This window comes from Poecilia reticulata, chromosome 7 (genome assembly GCF_904066995.2).
Source record: "Poecilia reticulata chromosome 7, P_reticulata-male-v2, whole genome shotgun sequence".
In the NCBI taxonomy this organism is placed as follows: Eukaryota; Metazoa; Chordata; class Actinopteri; order Cyprinodontiformes; family Poeciliidae; genus Poecilia; species Poecilia reticulata.
Genome location: NC_088836.1, coordinates 22494653 through 22515465, shown reverse-complemented (window position 1 = coordinate 22515465; position 20813 = coordinate 22494653). Strand labels below are relative to the sequence as shown.

At 39.8% G+C, this 20813-nt stretch overlaps 1 protein-coding gene across 8 annotated transcripts in view; it reads right to left on the bottom strand.

Annotated features, from left to right (window-relative positions):
• Window positions 1–20813, bottom strand: part of iqsec1a (IQ motif and Sec7 domain ArfGEF 1a) — a 130418-nt gene that overhangs the window by 9088 nt on the left and 100517 nt on the right. For 6 of the 8 annotated variants that reach the window (XM_008414098.3, XM_008414093.3, XM_008414099.3 and 3 more), the window contains 11 exons: window positions 9422–9701; window positions 7315–8591; window positions 6549–6710; window positions 5282–5404; window positions 4796–4962; window positions 3356–3495; window positions 1375–1404; window positions 1098–1223; window positions 906–1005; window positions 634–795; window positions 180–356 (listed from right to left, as the gene is read on the bottom strand). In XM_008414098.3, the coding sequence (XP_008412320.1) occupies window positions 180–356; window positions 634–795; window positions 906–1005; window positions 1098–1223; window positions 1375–1404; window positions 3356–3495; window positions 4796–4962; window positions 5282–5404; window positions 6549–6710; window positions 7315–8591; window positions 9422–9701 (2744 nt within the window). Of the gene's footprint in view, window positions 1–179; window positions 357–633; window positions 796–905; window positions 1006–1097; window positions 1224–1374; window positions 1405–3355; window positions 3496–4795; window positions 4963–5281; window positions 5405–6548; window positions 6711–7314; window positions 8592–9421; window positions 9702–10072; window positions 10210–18170; window positions 18480–20813 lie in introns of those variants that run through there. The other 2 variants (XM_008414094.3, XM_008414097.3) reach the window with 2 other exon arrangements.

Sequence of the window (20813 nt, the reverse complement as noted above, 5' to 3'; positions counted from 1 at the left end):
GAGTTAATGAATTCGGAACGAGGAGGACCTTAAAAATCAATGTATGGTGCAGTGACAACATTTTGCTATTTTTATCCCCTTAAACTTCTCGGCAGAGAGGAGAATAAGAAAAGCAAACTGCTTTTTCTTTCAGTGTGAAAGCCAGCTGGCAGAACGCAAGCTCCGTGTTTTCGCTCTACCTGCTTCGGAGAGGTCCCGCAGGGAGCTGCTGAGGGCGCTCCTCTTCAGACCCTCGCCCATGGCGTAGCTGTCGTCCAGACTGGCGCGGTTCATGCCCCCGTTGCCGGCTTCCTTCTTCAGGCCGGAACTTTGAGACATGCTGGGCCTCACCACCCCCTTCTGCTTCTCCAGCTCGGCTGTGGAAACGAACCGTGGAGACACCGGGGTTTAGTGACAAGGACTCGACTGACATAAAGACATTTCAACATCCTGCTCTTTATTTTAGCACCACCTCTACATGTCCAGAATAGTCTGAGCCGTGCTGTGACCTCTTGTAATCTACTTCCTTATAAACTGAAGCAGCTGAATAATGAGGACCATGCCCTGTTTCTGTTTAACTTGGCCAGAAAGAGAGAGAAAGAGAGAAAGAGAGGGGGGGATGGGAGGGACAAAAAAAAAAAAAAGTCAGCTCACACTCTATTCTGTATTTCTCCATTTCCTGGACCTCTGCAATTGACTCTCTCAGGTCGTCTGTAAACTTCTTTCGGTCCTGGGGGTTGGGCGCGTTAAAGTTGATGAGAACTTTGATGTCTGCACCTGGTATTGCTGATGTAAGTCTGATTCCATTTGGGTAATCTGGAAAACGAGGGAGCAATTTACAACCGGTCAGTTCGAGTCTGTAAGGTTCGACTAGAATGCTGGCTTTATCGACCTCTGGGATGCAAACTGTCATATGAAACACTCACACTGGTTTTCAAACAGCATCACTTGCATCCCATACAGAGAGAAGGACTGACGGAAGCTGTATGTAACCGAATTCTTCTTCTTCTGGAAAATCTTTGTTACCTGAAATCAAAAAAGGAGATTGCTTTTATGGGCCTGAGGCAGGAGACGGAGAAGGAGCAAAGAGGGAGGTGGAAAGAGCAGGCGGCTTTTACCACGAGGAGGTCATTGAACAGGAAGATCTCCCGCTGATGCAGGCCCAGCTTCTGAGGCTTGTTGGGGTCTGGCACTTCAAACAGGCGGCAGTAACACACCAAACGTCGATGGGGCAGCGACAGCACCTATGAGGCAAAAAAAAAAAAAAAGTCCCCACAAACGCTTTAGAGGTTATTATGGCCTCAGTCTACAGACTAATAGGGAACAGAAGTGTGTTGCAGGTACAGCAACTAGGATGAGTCACAAATCATTTAATGAGATTAATAGGTTACTTACACATCCCAGTCCATGGTGGAGTGAACCAATCTGTAGACAAAGGACAGAACATTTTATATGTTTTACTTTTCAGTTAATGGTGAAATAAAATCTTTCCTAATTAAGTCAATGCCCATTATAAATAACTCTTGAAAATCGTGCATCCAATAAAACTAGGGGTGAACCGATAAATATGTTGACTGATAACCTAAGCCTGTATTCCTTAATTTTGGGAGATCAGCTCCTACATGAGAAAAAAAAAAGATCTTATTTACCAATCTTATCTATCTCTGTGCAGGTCTAAAAATCCTCCACTGTCCCATTTTGCTACATGACTGGAAGACCCACCAACCAGATCATGTCTGCACATGAGCAGTTAACATTGACTTTGTCCAATATTTAGCAACTTTTCAGACAAAGAAAATTGGTATCAGGTTTGTTAAAGATCGATGATCTTTCCAAAGATCACCGATCTAAATAACCAATTTCTGAGAGTCAGTAATTTCTGACGCGATTATTATGAAGATAAATAACTAGCTAGGTTTCCAAGATTATTACTCAAATTTGCAAATTTTAACAATATATTTGCAACATTTTCTTTGAATTTGAATGACACAAATAAATCTATAACACTATAATAAATGATACAACCATTTAGTTATTATTATGATCCATAGAGTCAGTAGAACATGTAACAAGAATGAAAAAATGCACTCTTTTCTCTCAGGGGTCACATTTTAACAGATTGCATGATTTCTAGGAGTGCAGAAGTAAGATTAGTGTCCACTAAGCAATGTGGTGGATGAACCTTGTCATGAGTGGCATTTACATCATTGTAGCTGACAAAACTGCACAAATGCAGCTTTTAATTTACTCGATTTACAATTTTGTCAGCAAACCTTCAACAATTAAACACATTTTTATTGAAGTGAGGAACAAAAACCAAGAAGTGCTTCTAAACTTATTTGATTTTTAGTAACAATTTCAGATTACTTTGCTTTCTGACAGGTGAAATGGGAAAACATGAAGGAGGACAGTTGTTTGGGAGGAATTTGGCCATAATGAAATGCAGTTTTGCAAAGAAAGCAAATAGAAAAACAAAGAATTAAACAGATTATAAAATCAAGGTAGAGTGGTAAAAGATACAAAATAAAACATGTTAAAAATATCTGATATTCTATTTTGTTTTTCAAAGACTTTATGTCATAAAAAGATTGCGGAATGAACAGAATCCGGTTTATTGTGGGAGCGTGACTCTAGATCTGAATATTTTGGTGGTGAACTATGGTCATGGATAAATGCAGCTTTGACCAGACTGATCCGAAAATAGAACTAGTTCTTGCTCAGGCTGAACTTGTAAAACACTGCTGCTGTGCAAACCAAACCTCACTAGCAAGGCCTCACAGGTCAGTCACAGTTTTACCCTTTACACATGACAGACAGAGACAGCGCTGCATGCTGAGCATGCAGCATGCTCAGCTGCTACATTGGTCTGCAGTGCAGACCAATGCAGAATAATGGAGGTGTGTTCACTGCTGGATGGAGAAAAGGCTCAATCACATCCAAATCTGGAAACGGTTTCAATTAAATATAGAAATAACACTGGCCTCAGTGTTTCAACATTGCAGGTAAGTTTCTCTGAAATCTCATAGTTTCTACAGTGCGTCAAGGTGGAGTCATGTAACCATTTGTTTTAATCAGCGCTGCTGCACTGGGCAGCACATCTCAAGGGCTTTGGGTGTGTTAAAATCACCAGCATGAAGGTCTATACTCAGATATGTCAGTGATTTCACAAGTGTAGCCAAAGGCATACGCACCATTTCTGAGCTTAAATTCCTCACATTTTCCAAACTTTATCATTTCTGATTCGACTTGTAAAAGATCACTTTAGACTGTGAGAGTAATTAGGCAAGAGATCAATCTCTTCAATTTCACCCAAAAAGACACATGATGATGTCAACATCTCTGTGACTGTAATAGTAAAACAAGTATCATTACTCACTGGTTTCTTTCCCACTATGAGTTTCTCCACCTTCTGCACCTGTGACACGTGGTCTTCATTAGTCTTAAGCTCTCGCTTGCGAATCCTCTCATAGATGCCGACCAAAGTCTCTCTGGGGATGTCCTCCCCATCATCCACACCTGGAGAAGACAAAAGAGCTGATTCACTGCACCAAGCACATTAAAAAGGATTTATACTATGCATTTGTTAATCAATATTTTGGATGACAGTTTGGGAAACTGTCTTAGCGTTCTTCCAGAAATAAAGTGTCCAAAAAAAAAACACCCCTCCATATCTATTGGCCTTTTGTGGCAAATTATGCAGAACGATTTAAACTAAATTTATTTAAAATAGACTTAAATATTGAAAATGAATCCAGCCTTTATTTCTGATTTCATGTATTAAGTCTGGGGAAAATCTTACTTTGAGCGATAATCATTATTGGTGCCACCTCAGCAAAGAAAAGTAGTTTTTAATTTACACCCAACACTTGAGAGTTCATCTCAGATTTTGGGACTTCTTATTAGTAATAGATGACTTTGCGTTTTCCTGGGGTACAAATGTGCAGTGACAGCAATTTATTTAGGTCACTGACTGCTAGACTGGGTGAGGGCATTTATTTACTGTGTCACTGTGAAAAGTCAAAATAATAAGAAGGAAGATAACAAAAATTGGCACATGGTAATGATCTACACCAAACAGTAAGATCTTAGGATCATCAAGCGTCCAGTCTAATGTAAACCAGTTGCCGGGTAGCTAAAACTGGTAAAACCCTTTGTTTCCTACAGTTATAAACACAAAAATGTACTATAAGATTTTAACTGGAATGAAAGCTTATAAAAGGCCTGTTGCATATTTTACCAGGCGTGCCAAGAAACGAAGACAGCCCAGAACCTATAAGTGTAATTTAACAGGCCAGTTATAACGGCCATTTCCTAAAACCTGAGGAAGCCATGCTAAAGACGAGAATCGCAATGCAGCAGTAAGAACCACATGTACCAGCACACACATATACGTTTAATGTTTGACTTTCTATTAACTCTGACCCTTTTCAGTATTTTCGTCAGACATATATTGCAAGAGCTGCAGTTATTGCTGCAGGTCAGCAATGACTCAAGCGTTGCACCAGCAGATGCATATCTACATCTGTAGAGCAACCTGGTGGAGCAATCCTCTTTCTGAACTCATCTACAATTGGCTAATGTCTGCATTCAATGAGGGGAGGGGCAACCGGACCTTAGCTTCCCGGAATGCTTTTTAAAAGCACAATATGATTATTTTTTTTTTTTATCCAGATAACTTGCTGTGTCAGAGTATTTTAAGTTTAATTTAAGAACAGGACAGGAAAACCAAACCTTGTACCGTAATTACATGGAACACAGGTCAAAAACTATTTTTATTTTTTTTTATACATCAATAAACTTTTTTTTACTTTGCTACCTCTTAAATTCTTGATGAAGTCTTCCAGTTTCATTTTCCTCTCTGGCTTGACGTTTGGGCTGTACATGTCAGTGTTGAGAAGAATGATAGCGAAGGCCAGGATGAAGATGGTGTCGGGGTTCCTAAACTGTCGCACCACCGTGGGGTTACAGATGCAGTACCGCTGGCTGAACATGCGAAAACACATCAGTTTACAACAAAGAACACATACAGTTCAGATCCCTTTCATTGTGAGGAAATACTTTCAATGCTGTTCAAGGAAAGCAGAAGTAATGATGAAAAAGGTCCTCTTTGTCTACAAAACAACTATACAAACAATAGAAGAGTAACTGTAAAAATTGAAATATTTTACTTAGATGTTAACATAAAAATGACTGTTTTTACTCTCTTTTATTGGTGTCCAGAGTTTGAGACCGTTTTTATTGTGAGATTTACTGACGATTTGTTTTATGTTTTCACGAGTGAAGTTGTCGCTCGTAGTCTGACCTGAACGCTTCAATGAGCCGCTCCACCTTCTGAGCTTCCCCTTGGACACGGATGTGGTTTTGAAACTTCCTAAGGGCCTCATCCAGCTCCATGCTCTGGAAGTCCATTTCATCTACCACACAGCTGGTACACGAGGAGAGAAGATGGAGTTCCAGAAGTAAAGTTAACAAACACAGAATGTGACTGTTTTCACAAAATAGATTTTTAACTGAATATGAGAGTATTTAATCAAATTTACACACTAAATATTGCACTTAACAGTCATAAAACCTACAAATTCTTAACTGTAATAGTAATAATTAAAGCTACAATGGGTCTTTATTTTAAAACACTGACACACAAAGACCCTTTTCAGACAGAACCCTACAGTCACATGGCTGTAAACAAAGTGGAGTTTTGCTACAGAGTTTATTTACAGTGAGTAGGATGATCTGGAGAGTCCTGCAGGAACACTCATTAAAAAGAGTGTTATTTTTTTATATATGAAGCACTTGTCCAAGGAATAGGTTACAATTAGACTCATATATTTAAAGAAAGGACCAACATAAAGCAGATCCCTCTTCATCAAAGTTTGTGCTTTAGCCATGTCAGGCAGATTTAGCAGGAAGTTAACATCCAGACTAACAACAGCAGCTCCATTAATGTAGTGTAGCATAAAACTGAGATATACAACACAAATTTGCAATGCAGAGAAAAGGGAAACCTTCACAACCACTGCTTGGCTCTCAAATATAAAATTTCTAGTGACACCAGAGAGTTGGAGAAAAAAAAAAAGAACATGTCAGAGTCACATCTGGTCAAATCTGTAGTAGAAATTGCAAAGTCTGCCAGATGTTTTGTTAATTACAGTTTTTCTCGCAATCAACCATTTGCCATAAAATGCTGGCAGACTGGGATTGCCACACAACGCTTTTAAATCTCTGGGTGCATTGCTGGTATGTTAGGTCTCCAAGATACTGCTTTCAGATAACACTTCTTCCTTCTCACTGAATAAATAGCACAGGGTAAATTTAACACCGTGACCCATGGCTACTTTTGGCTCCATTCTTGACATTCAGACATGAAAACAGATGCAAATATCACAAGCTGCAAACCTGAGAAGCAATTTGTTTTATTGTAAATAAATAAATGTTAACATTTTGGAAAGTTCACGTGTTAGCTTAAAGGAATGACCACTATTATAACATAGATATGAATAAAAGGTTCCTGTTATTTAAATTAGGGGGAGAATTGAATAAAAAGAGAAGAAGAAAAAAATCAGACTTACTCCAGGACATCTCTGTTGAACTGTTTTTGTCGATTGCCCAAAAATTCTCCAATCATCTGCCTGCTGAGCCCCTTCCTTTGAAGTAGGAAGTGGGCAACACCGACCGGGGTGTCAGGAATGAACCCCCGCTCGGTCAAGTACTGGATGCCCTTCTCGGGTTTCCTGAAATTTCAACATGCAGCATTATGTTAGAATTTTAATCACAATTTTAATACTTAATGCCAGAACTGGAGAGAATGATCTGTTACTGCTTGAGCTCTCTGAAAATTCATATTGAAGACATCTTCAGGCGAGCTAGTTGATCATTTTCATTCAAGCATTAGATCATTGAGATGGGCAAAATGATACATTTAATTTGAATTGCTCCTTGAGTCCTCATTATCATTTGGATAATGGGGAAACATTCACACGGTTTTAAAACTGAAAATAATCTGTTAGAAACCTCTAATCGGCAATATGTCTGTAATTTAATAGTCAGCTAGGTTTAGCTTCTAAAAACAAACTGTAACATTCATCTCACTCTGTGCAAAACAAAACTAAATCTCTGTTACACAACAAACACAAAGCGACTATTTATTTATTTATTTATTTATTTTTCAAAATGCAGTTTTAAGACTGACTTTGAACTTGATATAGACACAACTGGATGCAATTCATAGAGCAAGAGAGGGCACAGCTTCTCCAATGGCTTTGCAATCACTCAGTCTATTTTCTTGGTACTAACAAAAAAAGTTAAGCAGCTGCTCCATCACAGCTGAGTACGTACTTGTTGAAAAGATTGAGGCCGATGCGGTAGTGTCTCTTGCGGATCACGTCATTGCTGAAGATTGGCGAGTCCCAGCTGTTTCGAGTCTCTTTGTGGTAGGTCTGCTTACTTAGCGTCTGCTCTCGGAGGCTGTCCCTCGACGAGGACTCGGAGCTGCAGTTTATGGTGTCGTTTGAGTTCGATGTGCTGTTGATGCTGTCGTTGTCCCCATCTGAGAAGTCTGATTCAGACTTGCTTTGCCGGTTTGCTGAGCCATTGATGGCCAGGTGGCTTTCTAGCTGCCGGTGGCGGTGGCGCAGAGGCGCGTCATCGTCGCGGGAGGGCGCTCGTGGCGGGGGTCCATGGGATATGTGTTTGGGGCTTGCCTGGGAGGACGTCACGATGTGGCCGTGAGGTTCGTATACAGGCGGTCGTTTGACAGAGCCACGGTCAGAGCGATCACTGAGCTCAGCTGAACTGTCACTTGGAGGTTCTATGGTCAGAAGAGGGAGGTGGTCCACTCTAAGACGCTGTTCTTGGCACTCTAGAGAAGGAGTGCTGCGGCAGCTAGTGTCTGTGTCACGACCCTCATCTTTAGAGTCAATAGGCCAGTACTCCTGGGAGGAGTTTACTGACTGCAGCCGTAAGTCTGATTCTGTACTGGACGGCTGGTCCCCTGACCTCAGAGCAGCAGGATGGGACATGTCATCCTCATCGATGAACAAAGTAACGTCACTATACGATGCAACAGTTTCGTCTCGCATCCGTCCAGCTGGCCTGCGGTGGGACTTCATCTGATAGGGCACTTCTCCCTGCACTTTGGAGCAGCCCATAGCCTCAGGGTCAGGCCCCTCGTCCCCCTGAAGGCTACGACAGTTCAGCGCATCGTCTATGGACTCTGCCAGAGACTTAACCTGCCTGGAGAAGGCGTCCTCCAGCTCCGTGATGGCATCGGTCAGGTCAGCCTGCGGCGGAGGGTGTGACGTCATGTTTGCCTGCTGGTGGACTTCCACGTCCCCACGTTCAGACTGCACCATGGACAGCGGGGTGCCGTCCTCCGTCATGGACACCTGCCTCCCTTCAAAGTAAGAGCTGTGCACTTTCTCAGGGCCCTCAAACGAAAGCTGCATCCTCATGTTAGAAAGAACGATGCGCCTGGACATACGGTTCTCTGACATAGAGCTCCTGAGACGTTCAAAGTTCTTGTTCATCTGATACTGCCTGAAGGCTGTCTGAATGGTGCGAGCTGCATGCCGAGTTATGAACCTTCCACCATATTTACGCTCCAGCATTTCCACCTAGACAAAGGAAGGAGAAAATTAACTGTAAACCTGCACCACCACCAGAACACTATAGTAGTTGGGCACAAAAGTTTGAATTTATTGTGGCTTTCGTCTGATCAACATGTCTACTAATACATTCACCTCAGATGTTAATTATTAATATTAATTAGAATTAAATGCCCCACATAAAATTGGAAACCACACACATTTTGTAGCTATGACACAGCCTCTGACAGAGTTCTGTTTCGATATTTAACCACTGTTATCAGAACTGGTCATTTAAACTGGTTGGTTTTTCTGGAGGGGATCTGGTCTGGCTTTTAAGCTGTACATTTTCAGCGAGGTGGAAAGTAGTGCTTCGTAAAGCCAGAAGTTTTATTTTTCCATTCCATTTTGATGTTTCTTCCTTCTATGGGAACATTCACTTGAAAACAAATGACAACTATCCTAACACAAACTTTCACTCTGCCAGTGAACTGGAAACCGTATTTAGTAAATAAAGAGTGGGTGACAACCAAGAAATACACCTGTGCTCCAAAATGATCTCATGGTGAAGAGTTCACACACAAGTAGCTTGTAGTAGCTGACAAGCATGGTGGTGGCGCCATTTTGTTGATGAGCTAGCCTGGTACCAGATGTACTGGTGTAATTTAAATGGTGGATAGAATAGAGAAAAAGGAGACTCCGCCTCAGTACTAGAACATCCCCTGAACTCAAAACTCTTAACAAAACTGGTTTTCTGATCAATCTAAAAAAAAAAAAAATCAAGATTTTTTTTTTTTTTACAACTACAAAAAACTCAAACTTGGCAAGAAGAAACCAATCCAGATAACTTCTAGGTGTACCTGTTTATCCTGAAGGTCAGCAGAGAGCTCATAGCTCTCAGAGAGAGAACGAGACCGTTTGATGGCCTCCTCCTCGGCCTGCTTGCGGAGGATGGATTGCGAGTGTTGGAGTTTGGGCCGACGGGGCCTCTGCGGCCCGGGTTGGACCCCGTGGCTGTAAAGCGGGCCGTCGAATCGGTCGGGGCTGATGGCCGAGCCGTGAGTTACGGGACCCTGGCCGTAGTTGGCTCTGCCGTCCAAGGAAGGACCGCTCTCACTGGGCCGTCCATCTCCTTCCACACTGAAATCAAAGCAAAGGGATAGAGAGCAATTTTAAAAGGAGTGACAGACATACTTTAAAGTTTGTGTCTGCATATATTGAGATTATATTTTGACATTAGAAAGCGGGTTGGCTCTAGGGATTTACAAGCTTTTTCAAATGAGGTACTGAAACCAGCAGATGAATTTTTATAAGCTAAACAAGAGAAAATGCTTGTTCTAACATCTTTTATCTGAAGTCAAATGAAATGAAGTACTTTCATCAAGTTCAAAGAGGTTAGAACACATTACTTACAATAACCTTTGAAATGTTTAAGTCAGAAAACACCAGTGCCACATAAACTGTCTCAGTCAGACATCTATTACTTTTCACAAACTCCTTTCGTTACTTACACACTCTTGTGCTCTGAAGCCCTACGAGGCGATGGCTTACTGCGAAAAGATCGTCTGTTTTCAAAAAAATGCCAACTCTTCCTCCATATCTTGTCCACCATTCTTTCAGTCAAGTTAAGTCCAGAGTACACAGGCTCCTCCAGGAAACCAAAGTTTATGCAAAGTTAAGGGCCAATCAGTGACCAGTGGGGAATTACATCATGTGTGCAGGCGTGACGACACACTGTTCCACTTCATGCTACAAAGTCCGGTTTAGAGCAGAAGCACAGAGCAAATACAGCTTTCAGTAAATCCTTAAGCGTGATGAGATGTCGCTGAATGAGTTGCCGATCTGCTCAATCAGTCACACCATGCCAACATTCCTTCTCTGCCACGGTATGGTGTGCCCACGGTTCACTCACAGGCAAATGTGTTTGAACTGTGACTTGACACACCCATACAGTGTACACAATCCACTTCCTTCATTAGAGGGGCCTGAAATCAACATTCAGCAGTGGCAGCAGCCTATCAAACAAGAGAAAGCTGCATTGAGTGAAAAAAGGGGAACTGAATGACTTTAGACTCCAGATGCATGCAGTTTTGCAGTTCAACTTATTACAGATTAATTGATTTGAAATGCATGCCAGTGAAATGACAACAACTAAAAGCACTATTGAATCTTTCTGAAATTTTTAAACAAAAATAAATCTGATTCAATGCACTTTGTAGCTGACCCAAGTTTTCCTTGCTTCTTTGTGGAAGTGTATTTCTAACACAAACAGCATGTGTTAAATTTTTCTCTGTAGTTATGCTGCTTCTACTGCCAAATTGAATAGCTTAGCTACATTTTTGGGAGAGTGTAGGACAGATTGATTAGTTTTAGAGATAAATGCAAATCATTTGGAGAATTTTTGTGATTTAAATGTGAAAGTTCAAGACAAGCCGACAGGAAAAGGTTCCTAAGTTACCAGCAAGTATCATGCTGCAAGTGTGCACATGGGATAGAATGAATTTTCCACTTTTACCTGTAAAAAAAACTAAAACCTAGAGGAAAGTCATATTTTAATATTGTTTTGGTATTTATATCATTGTTTTTCCATCTGTCATAGACAGAAATTCTTGTTGACATTAAACTTTGAATTTTTGACCCACTGAATTTGAATGGGCATCTGATGTCATCATCACATTGGATTAACAGTCAGTGTCAACTCTGGGCATGTTTAAGTTTATAAGGGGAAATCACAAGATGAACAAAAGAACAATGTGGCTTTACTGCAAATGCAAGTAATCCAATACATTTATTTGATCATAAACCAAAGTTTATGATTGTCTGTTTGCAAAAAATAAAAAATAAAAAAAATAAGGCATTTATGTAATTTCTTTGCAAACATGTCCTTATTCACAATCCTGCAAATTGTAAACATGAACAATTCCTCCAAACAGCAAAGGCTCCGAGGAAAATAGAAATAAAAAAAATCCACTATTGTAATTTAGCTTTTTAATTCAGTCAAATCTACCAGGACTGCATACAATTTAATTTAATTGGGTTTGAATTTGACAAAAATTAATCAAGTTATTGGTCCAATACCAATATGTTAAAAAAATGACTAAGATCGGCCAATAACTGATGTTGATGCTGATATATATCGTGCATCCCTATATGAAATGAATTAGTTCGTCTTTTAAAAGCGTTGAAATGACGTGTTCGGAACTTGTGCTATGCAATTAACTAACTGACTGTTAACAGTTTCTTTTTAGGGATGCATGTAAACAATGTTTAATTGAGATTGAGAATACAGTAGCAGTAGCTTTTATACTGCCGCCGCAACACCAGAGCGACCACAAGTCACTGAAAATCCAACCTGGACAAATCTCTCCAGCCATCTGTCATGGAACTCCAAAGCTGCTATTCTGTGAGTTAAAAGTGACACCTTGCCATCTGCCGCAGAGCCAGAATACGGATGAGAGGTATCTCGGATTTTCTACAGCAGTCAGCAGAGGTTTAATTAGACATGTGGTTAAATGAAGGTTAGAAATGCTTTAATGCTTTTTTATTTTGCAAGCAACAATGACCATCAGTTGGTGGACAGTTTCCCTTTTAGATGCTCAGTATAAATTAGAAGTTGAGAACAGATTTCAAATAAATCTATGAGAACCAGAGATGGGGCTTTGGGACTCTTAGACTTAAGATTTTAGACTCAAGTCACACTTAAGTCACAAAATCAGACTTGTTGTTTAGGACACAAGTTTCATAAACAAGCTAATCTCATGTCATCATGGGTGAAAGTAAGAGTGAACGATTTGAGCAAATGATCGTTTTCCCCACTTAATTGCCATAGTGAATACTAATTGTCATGGTAATATTCTGAAAACAGATAAAGATGTTAAAATGTAAATTAGGCTCAAGGATGATAATTTGAATTTGTAAACTACAGCACTTCTTTTTTTAGGCATCCAAGACAGAAGCCATCTGACTGTGAAAATGAATTTCAGTAATTAGACACATTAAACTTACCTTGGACAAAAAATGACTTATGAACATCAATGATGAATTAAAATTCAATTTTCTTTTCTTTGTTTTTTTTTTTTACACCCCAGGTCATCACCGCAAACTTCAATTTACTTTATTACTATGTGTAAGATTATTCAGAAAATGCTAACAAGACTCTCTGCTAAACTAAGACAGGTAAACTGTACCTCTGCAAAATTATTAAACCTCATGCTTAGGCAGAATTTAAGTAAAATGACAAATTTTTGAGTTTAAGCCCTTAACTGTCACCCTCAAAACACTTACATCCAAGTCAATAGACCCATGAGGGCACTAGTGTCATCATGACAGTTAAGAGGTCAATCACTGACGCAAAACTTTAACTACTACAATGCTGGCTTTGCCTTTCCCCAATGAGACTCATGGGGCAGAACCTTTTTTCACTTAAGTGCCTTTCTTCTGCTTCTCATTTAACCATCCAAATATCCAGACCGGTATGGGATTGTGGGTATGTGGATCAGTAAGAAAGTATGAGTAAGTGCGGCTGCGCTTTTTGCTCTGAGGTCACCGAATACTTGACTGAGTGAGATCAGCTGCTCCTGATGGAGAAAACGGAGCGAGAAGGTGGAGAACAGAAAACAGAGGAGTTTATATTTTAAGCTGCAATGGACGTTGGAGAGAAAAAGGGAGAGGCTGAAAAAAAGCAGGGCATCTGTGAGAAGCAAACACTAAATGTTATGATTTATATTAACATGATGTCATATATACAAAGCACACTGAAATAATAATAAAAAAAAAAACGCTGTCAAGACATAAACGAGGAAGCAGTGATGTGATCTCCACATCACCTCCTGATCGTGACTGTATTGCCATTGAAATGTGATAGTAAAGTTGTCGAACAGCAACTGTCCCTCCTATAGGGTCTCCAACCAGCTGGAGCCCCTTTTGCTTATGATGTAGGGAAGCACAGCAACACGGCTGGCAGTGATTTTCAGATTAAACGATTTGGAGGAGTGGGATCGGGAGTCGAGGGGGGGGCGGTGAGGTGGGACTGGACAATAACCCTCTTCCCCTCTAAACATCCTGAGTGAGCAGACCTAGGCCCTTGCCCAGGCCTCAACCCATTTCATCAGTATGACCTGGGGGAAAACATTCCTACATCCCGGAAAAGACGAGTCACATCAACAGGAGTTCTGGGAAAAGAAGAAAGCTAATGAGGTGCAGGCAGAGTGAGCTACAGCTTGGAACTAATTTAGTCCCCAAACAAAGTCACAAAAACAGCTACAAACTGTGAGCTCTCGGAAACATTTAGGAAATGTCTGCACAACAGTAGCCCATACCTTTTCAAGCCTTCCTTTAATAAAAACACAGATGTAAATATGAGATCCTATTCCATTTTCCCCCCAAAGACAGAGATGTTAAATTATAAAATTGGGTGTTAAAGGTTTTTAATTTTAACCAAACAACTCAACATGGATGTTTTAGATATTATTTTTTTTTTATTTTTTTTTTCCAGAAAATGGAGATTAAAGTGGCTCAGAGAAATGCAATGTATGCTCAGAGAAAATGTTGCAAAAAAGTGACTTTTTGTACCAAAGGCAAAAAGTCACTGAAAACACGAATGCAAATCATTCTACCAAGAAGCCGACTAAATAGTTAAATGACCAGCTAACTTGGCTTATTTTACTTATTTGCTTTTAAAACATACTGTTATTATTGAAACAACTTTCTTAATACATTCAAGTCTTAACAAAAAAGAGCTTTACAGAAGATATAAATGAAAAGCAATGGTCAGGAAAGTGTAATCGTTTTTCATATTCAGTAAAAGCATCACATCTAATAATGTGCATCACATTTGGTTTATACATGCATCAGCAAATAATATTTATGTAAAACAAATAATATTACAGCCTACTATATCTATTAGAGGAACCTGCTGCATATTTTTTCTTTTATGTATAGGAATCATCAGGAAAGAAAACTGTGAAAACCCCTGATTAAATGAGGAAAGCATAAAAACAACAATTCATTGCAACAAAAAATATCAGTTTATCTTAAATTAAATGTATGAAAAATAAGTGAGATGTAGTACTGAGGAAATGTTCAAGGGAGAAATTATAAACATAACACTTGTTTTTGCCCTAATTTTACAGGAGCTAAACTGAAAGATTTAAGGCTTTTTCTATACATGCAAATCTACGTTGACATTGTCTGGATCTGGGTTAGTGAGCACTTCTCCCTTGCTGAGGTAATTCATCCACCTCACAGGTGTGTCATATCAAGATGCTGATTAGACAGAGTAGTTATTGCGCAGGTGTGTGTGTGTTCAATAAAAGGCCTCTCTAAAAATGTGCGGTCTAATCACACACAGACTGTTGAGAGCACGGATTTGTTCAAATTTACACATGAGCATAGTTATCTAAAAGGGTGGGGTATTCAAACTTTTAAAAGCACAATACTTTGAGGAACATTTTTCTAGAGTTTATTTTATTTTCTAATTAATTGTAAATAAAGTATGTCGTTGTAAAAAAAAAAACAAATAGCTGGCTGGCAGTGGTTTGACAGCGGCTGCCTGCCCCATGCTGTGAGCGTTTCTTGACAGTTTGAGTATTGTTTTTTTTTTCCTCTATGATTTTTGGACTCTGCTGCACACCGTACAGCTATGACAACACAGGTCATTGGGACCCACATCTTTCTCGTGCTGCTAAATAAAGCAATAAGACTGCTCATCAACATTCTGTGCATTTTCACCAGCTCATATTCTTGCTTTGCCTTAGTGAGTGGTGCTTTATATTGCATCTTCTATTTTCTTTTCCTCATTGAACAGTTTGTCCTCTTCTGAATGAGAGAGGTGATCGCCAGTAGCTTACTATATTTCATCTGCTTAAGCACCTTTATCAGTTATGAAGAAACAAACCTCATCCCAGCACCACTAATGTACATCCATAAATACAGCCCCCTTTAACCCTGCATTTTAAAGATGCCAGTTTTTATGTGTGCATATAAACACAAGCAGTTAGGTGACCCTTACCAATAAAAATCAAGCAGCACCTCCAACGTTACACTGCTTACCCCACATGCAGTGATGTGCTCGAAGCAGCACCAAAGCAGATGTTTTCACCCTTTTCAAAGTGACTCAGAAAGCTCATAAATACAGATGCACCCAGCAGATCTCACAGATGGAGAAGTGAGAAGACTTTTCAGGTGGAAGCTCAAGAGACGTCACGGTAGCATATGAATCAAGTCCAGCATTTAGAAGGTGAAGCTGCTAATAAACACAGAGGCAACCCAACTGTCTCGGCTCCAATAAATGGACTAATGAATTATCCTGCAGCTGCTATGAAACACACACAGAGGAACAAGTTAAGAATTTTATAGTTTGACCTGGATGTGTACTGGAATCAGCACTGGCCAGCTGACTGACAGTACTGCTCCTGAGAGTGTTCTGCAAACTGTAAATAGTCAACTGGAGTCTCATTACAACTCGTGATTGATACTCTGACTGTCAGCTCTGTACTTCATTTTGAGGGGTTTTACAGTATTTCTATGGATCAAAAATGGCTTTTTGGTAGCTATTTGTACAGGGAAGCAGTAACTGAATCTCTTAAGGGATACAACTGGCTCTGTCTTTAGGTATAAAAAGACCACAGACTGTAAAAGAAGACAAGAAAAAGCAAAGGAAAGTGTGTTAGTTTTCTAAATGTCACTCATTGTTTTGTGAACGAATGTTGTGAAGCCTTGAGTTCAGCTGAAGGTTATATGAAACTGGGTGTTCCAAAAACTAAAAGAATAATAAAATAAATCTAAGGGTTAATATATTCTGGCTGCAATAACAACTTTGACACAAATTCAAATCAAGCTAAACTTTTCTTTGATTGAGTCGTAGTGTTTAGTCTGGGTTTTAAAACGGATTTCTTTGGAACCGGTCCTTGTTGAAAACGAGAAATACTTAACTTAAAATATCTGCATTATCCAAGTTTTCTGTTTAACAAGTGTGAAAGATAAATAAAAATGTTATTTATTTATATTTAAAAGTGGGTTAAAAAAAGGGACGCAGAAATTTTAAGTGGTAAACATAAACATTGACTGAGTAAAATATGGCAACATACCTTGTTTACTGTATTTTCTGAATATTTAGAAGGGGATGCAATGATAAACAAAAATCATATGTTTGACATTTTAGTATCATGAGTCATATTTAGGAATGGTGTAAATTTAGACAAAAATTAAACCAGTCCAAAAGTTGAGACAGAATTAATCCCTTGTGAGAAAGTTTCAAAACATCAAGCGGCTATGTGCAGCCTGGAGTCAAGTGTCTACAGGTAACGTAACTTTAAAATTAAAAACTTTCTTTCAATTATCTTGAATTGAAACTAAACCATTTTAGTTTCAATTAGCTCAAACAAGTGAGCTACATTTTTTTGATGCGTGGCCCACAGGCCCCCTTACACACCAATCTGTCTGCCATCATTTCAAGCGACTCTTGCATTGCTTTGGTGTGGAGGGTTTTATTGTACCTCCATCTCCTTATTTTCTGACTTAATGAAAAGTAGTTTAAACATATCTGTCTTCTTCTGGATGAGTGAGGGGATTACTGGTGGTTAAATGTGTGATCACCTCAGGAGGACTATGATATCACTACTTCAGAGATATAGACATGACTTATATTAATTAATTAATTAATAAACATGTACTGTTTATATATTTTATAATAATCACTGACCTGCTTCCACTCATGTTTATTTTTCACTTTTTTTGCAGCGCATGAGCAAAGTTAGACACTTTTGATTATTTTTGTTGTCATTAGAGATACAAATATTAGCTTTTTTTATTTCTCATTTGGGATATAAAAAAAAACAATAAGTATTGTAATTCAGCATTACTGAAAGTACATGCACATAATATTTAAATTTTACAAAAAATAAAGAAACAAAGCAGAATTGGCTTCTTTCCTTTTTTAGCAGTTGATGAACAGTCATTATTTGTTGATCAAATGACAGCACTACATGTTCATGTAGTTCAGGTGCAGCGCATAAAATTCACGCTGCCAGCAGAAGTAAGTTATCTGTTTGTTGTCACCATCCATAGTCTTCTGAAATAATCAGAAATCAGTGCTAATCTCCTGTTAACCACCAGGCCTTGTTCTGTGCATTCAAGGCATTTCTCCTCCTCCTTCCTCACAAGATCAAACAACAACAGAGCGAGCTTTCATTTTAAATGAGAAGAATAAGGCTTATGCCTGAAACTATCCTCGGCACCTGTCCTTGAGCCTTTCTAGTTATGGAGCAGCTCAAAGTCAGTTGGTTGGGGGGCCACGACACACCACAGGAATGCAATGCAATCCAGCTCCCAGATGGATCCTGTACAGTAAGACTAAACACACACATACAGTGAGTCAGAGCAGGGATCTGATCTGTTTTCCATTGGAAGGGAGTCAAACCTAGAAAGGGGGACCAATCTCTGGATAGATCTAAAAGATTTGCATTGAGCTAGTCATTCTCTGAAAACATACCAGCCTCTTTCACTTTCCTAAAAAGAAAAAAAAAAACTCCAGCTTTTCCTCACTCAAAGGCAAACTTAAAAATAAAATAAAAATTACATGCACATTTTCCACTTTTCTATTAGTCTTACCAGCCTTTTAGCTCCAGTTCCAGCAGCGACTGAGTCTTCTCTGAATTACACTGCAAACACCACATGCTGGCCGGCAATCACAAGACGATGTACTCCAAACATCAGTGGGTTCCCTCATGAATCCCCATACTGCCTAAAACACTACTCCAACAGTAAATGTGTCTCAGAACCATCTTCTGTCAGGCTGCAGCCGACTGCATCTCACCAACACTCCCATTTATTTTCCCGTCCTATAGATGGCAGACCTTTAAGTCGGACCCAAGTGGCAGTCTGCGATCACTGACAGACCAACTGAGCTCTCTCTTTTTGTCTTTCTTCCTCTACGTCCTCTGCGCGCTGGGCTGGTAGGAGTTTCCAGGGGGGTGGAGGCTTGGAAACATGGGGAGTATGCAAGTGTCTGCCAGGCCCTGAGCAGTATAGGGAAGGGGGCGGGGTGCAGAGAAAGGGGGTGTGAAAGGACGCGGCTTTTAACCGTGAAGGATTTGGAAGAAATATGCTGTTGGTGTCAAACACCACGCAAGACTTGTAATGCAAAGGATCGAGGCAGCAGGTGAAGCAGACTGATAAAAGGTTTGTTCGGGCATGTTATGAACACGTGAAATGGAGAAATTACAGCACAGAGAGCGGAGTGTGTGATGAAGGAAGTTGCTAAAGATGCAATGCAGGAGGGAGGGGGGGGAGTGTGTATAAGCCTATATGTTTAAACCCTCAGCATATGGATGGAAAAGGTGTAGGCAATAGGATGCATCCTCCATGGAGGACGAAGAAAACAATGTATTGCAGATTCACACAAAAAGAAAAAGGGGAACATACTGGGGAGATAAAAGCAAATAAGTGGATCTCTATTAATAGAGCCTTTCAGATCTGAGACGTGGAGAAGAAAAAGGGCCTGAAGAGATTTTATCTGTCTTAGCTGGAAAAAAAAAATCTCTTTCACCTCCGTAACTTTATGTACAGTGCCTCAAAAGTATTCATACCCATTAAAAAATTAAGAGTGCAATAGTTTTTGGGATGCTTAACAAAAAGAAAATCTATGTGTGCATTTAAATACAACCCCATGAACCTATAGTACAAGCTAGACACACATTTCTTTCCTTTTTTTTAAAATAAAAAACAAAAAAAAGATGTACATTTATATCTCAGCATAAACCAGATTGGGTAGGGACAATTAAAGACTTTTACTGAGCCATTCTAACATTTGACTATGGTTTGATCTAAACCATTCCATTCTAGTTCTGGATGTTTGTTTAGGGTTGATTGAGAAGGGAAAAAAAGCTTATGCTTGATATCCTGATGTTGTCTGTTGACTGATGTTCTCTAACCCACAAGGCTTTAACAGAACAGCTGCATTTAGATGAAATTATACACAAATGGACCCTCAGTAAATGTCTTCTGATTAGTCGCACTGGTTTTTTAATCACAGGTATCATACTAAGCGGAAGTGTAATTCAAATAAATACTATAACTTTCAGATTTTTATTTGGAAAAAGCTTTCAAAGTTTGGATCCTTTTCTTTCCATCCACAATTACAAATTAGTTTGTGTTGGTCTTTCCCATGACGTCCCAATAACATTCGTTGGCGTTTGGGGTTGCAGCGTGACATTTTGTACCTCTCCTAGCGGACTGCAGCAAATCTACAACACTGGCGTATGCACTCCCCATGCCTAACATGCATCAGACCGTTCTCTGACAGCCCCTTGTTGTTACCCTTCACAGACCACAGATGAATCACTCCTCTGAGGCCAGGGGCGCGGGGGTAAACGTCCCCCCAGTCAAAAGTATTTTCTAAGGAATGACACGAGCACAGGAAACAGGGGAGAATGGCTCCCACATGCAGCCAGTTTACAGGGACACCAATCATCCAAACAGACACGCACATACACCCAGAGGAAGATTCTTCTAATTACAGGCCTGAGCCCCTGAAATGATCACCTTCTGTCGACTGTTTTCATCTCAGGCTGTAATGAAAGACGCAGAATTAAAGACATAGCCAAACAGGGTAAGTAAAAGATATTATAACAATCCACTATAAATGTCTGACCAAAGCAGGGGGATTATCTGCTGACATAGATCAGCAACTGACCAGCTGATCTATTTCAGTTTGAAACCTTGGCCCTGCACTCGGATGACTACAGCTGCTAATGCTTTGTGGAGGTGCAGACACTTGGCCCGGCTTACATGCAACTACTCATCATGAAGAAAAAGAAAAAAAAAGAAACAAAGCAGCGGTGACTCATTTAAACTTTTCTTTATTAAACTGGGACTGATTATTCCACACACAGAGGCACAAAGCACCGTGTTTGGAAATGTCTGCGTTACATCAGATATTAGCCCCGGCGTCTGGCTTTGTTTTGGCAAAGCACCACAGGGAGCAGCTAACCAGAGTTTATTTGTCCTATTGAGAGAAAGAAATATGAAGCAATTTCTTGGCGAAATGATGATGCATTTGGCGTTTTACCCCCCTGATTGTTTTAGCACGAGGCTCAGGGGCAACATTGGTTTCGGAATCAAAAAGACTTCTTCCTAAACTCATTCCCACTTGATGAGTTTATGTAAACTAAGAAATTAAAGTCTTCACAGGATTAGTTAGAATTATGTGGCTCTCTGAGCCTGCCGGCCTCCGTGTCTCACTTCCTCTTCTAA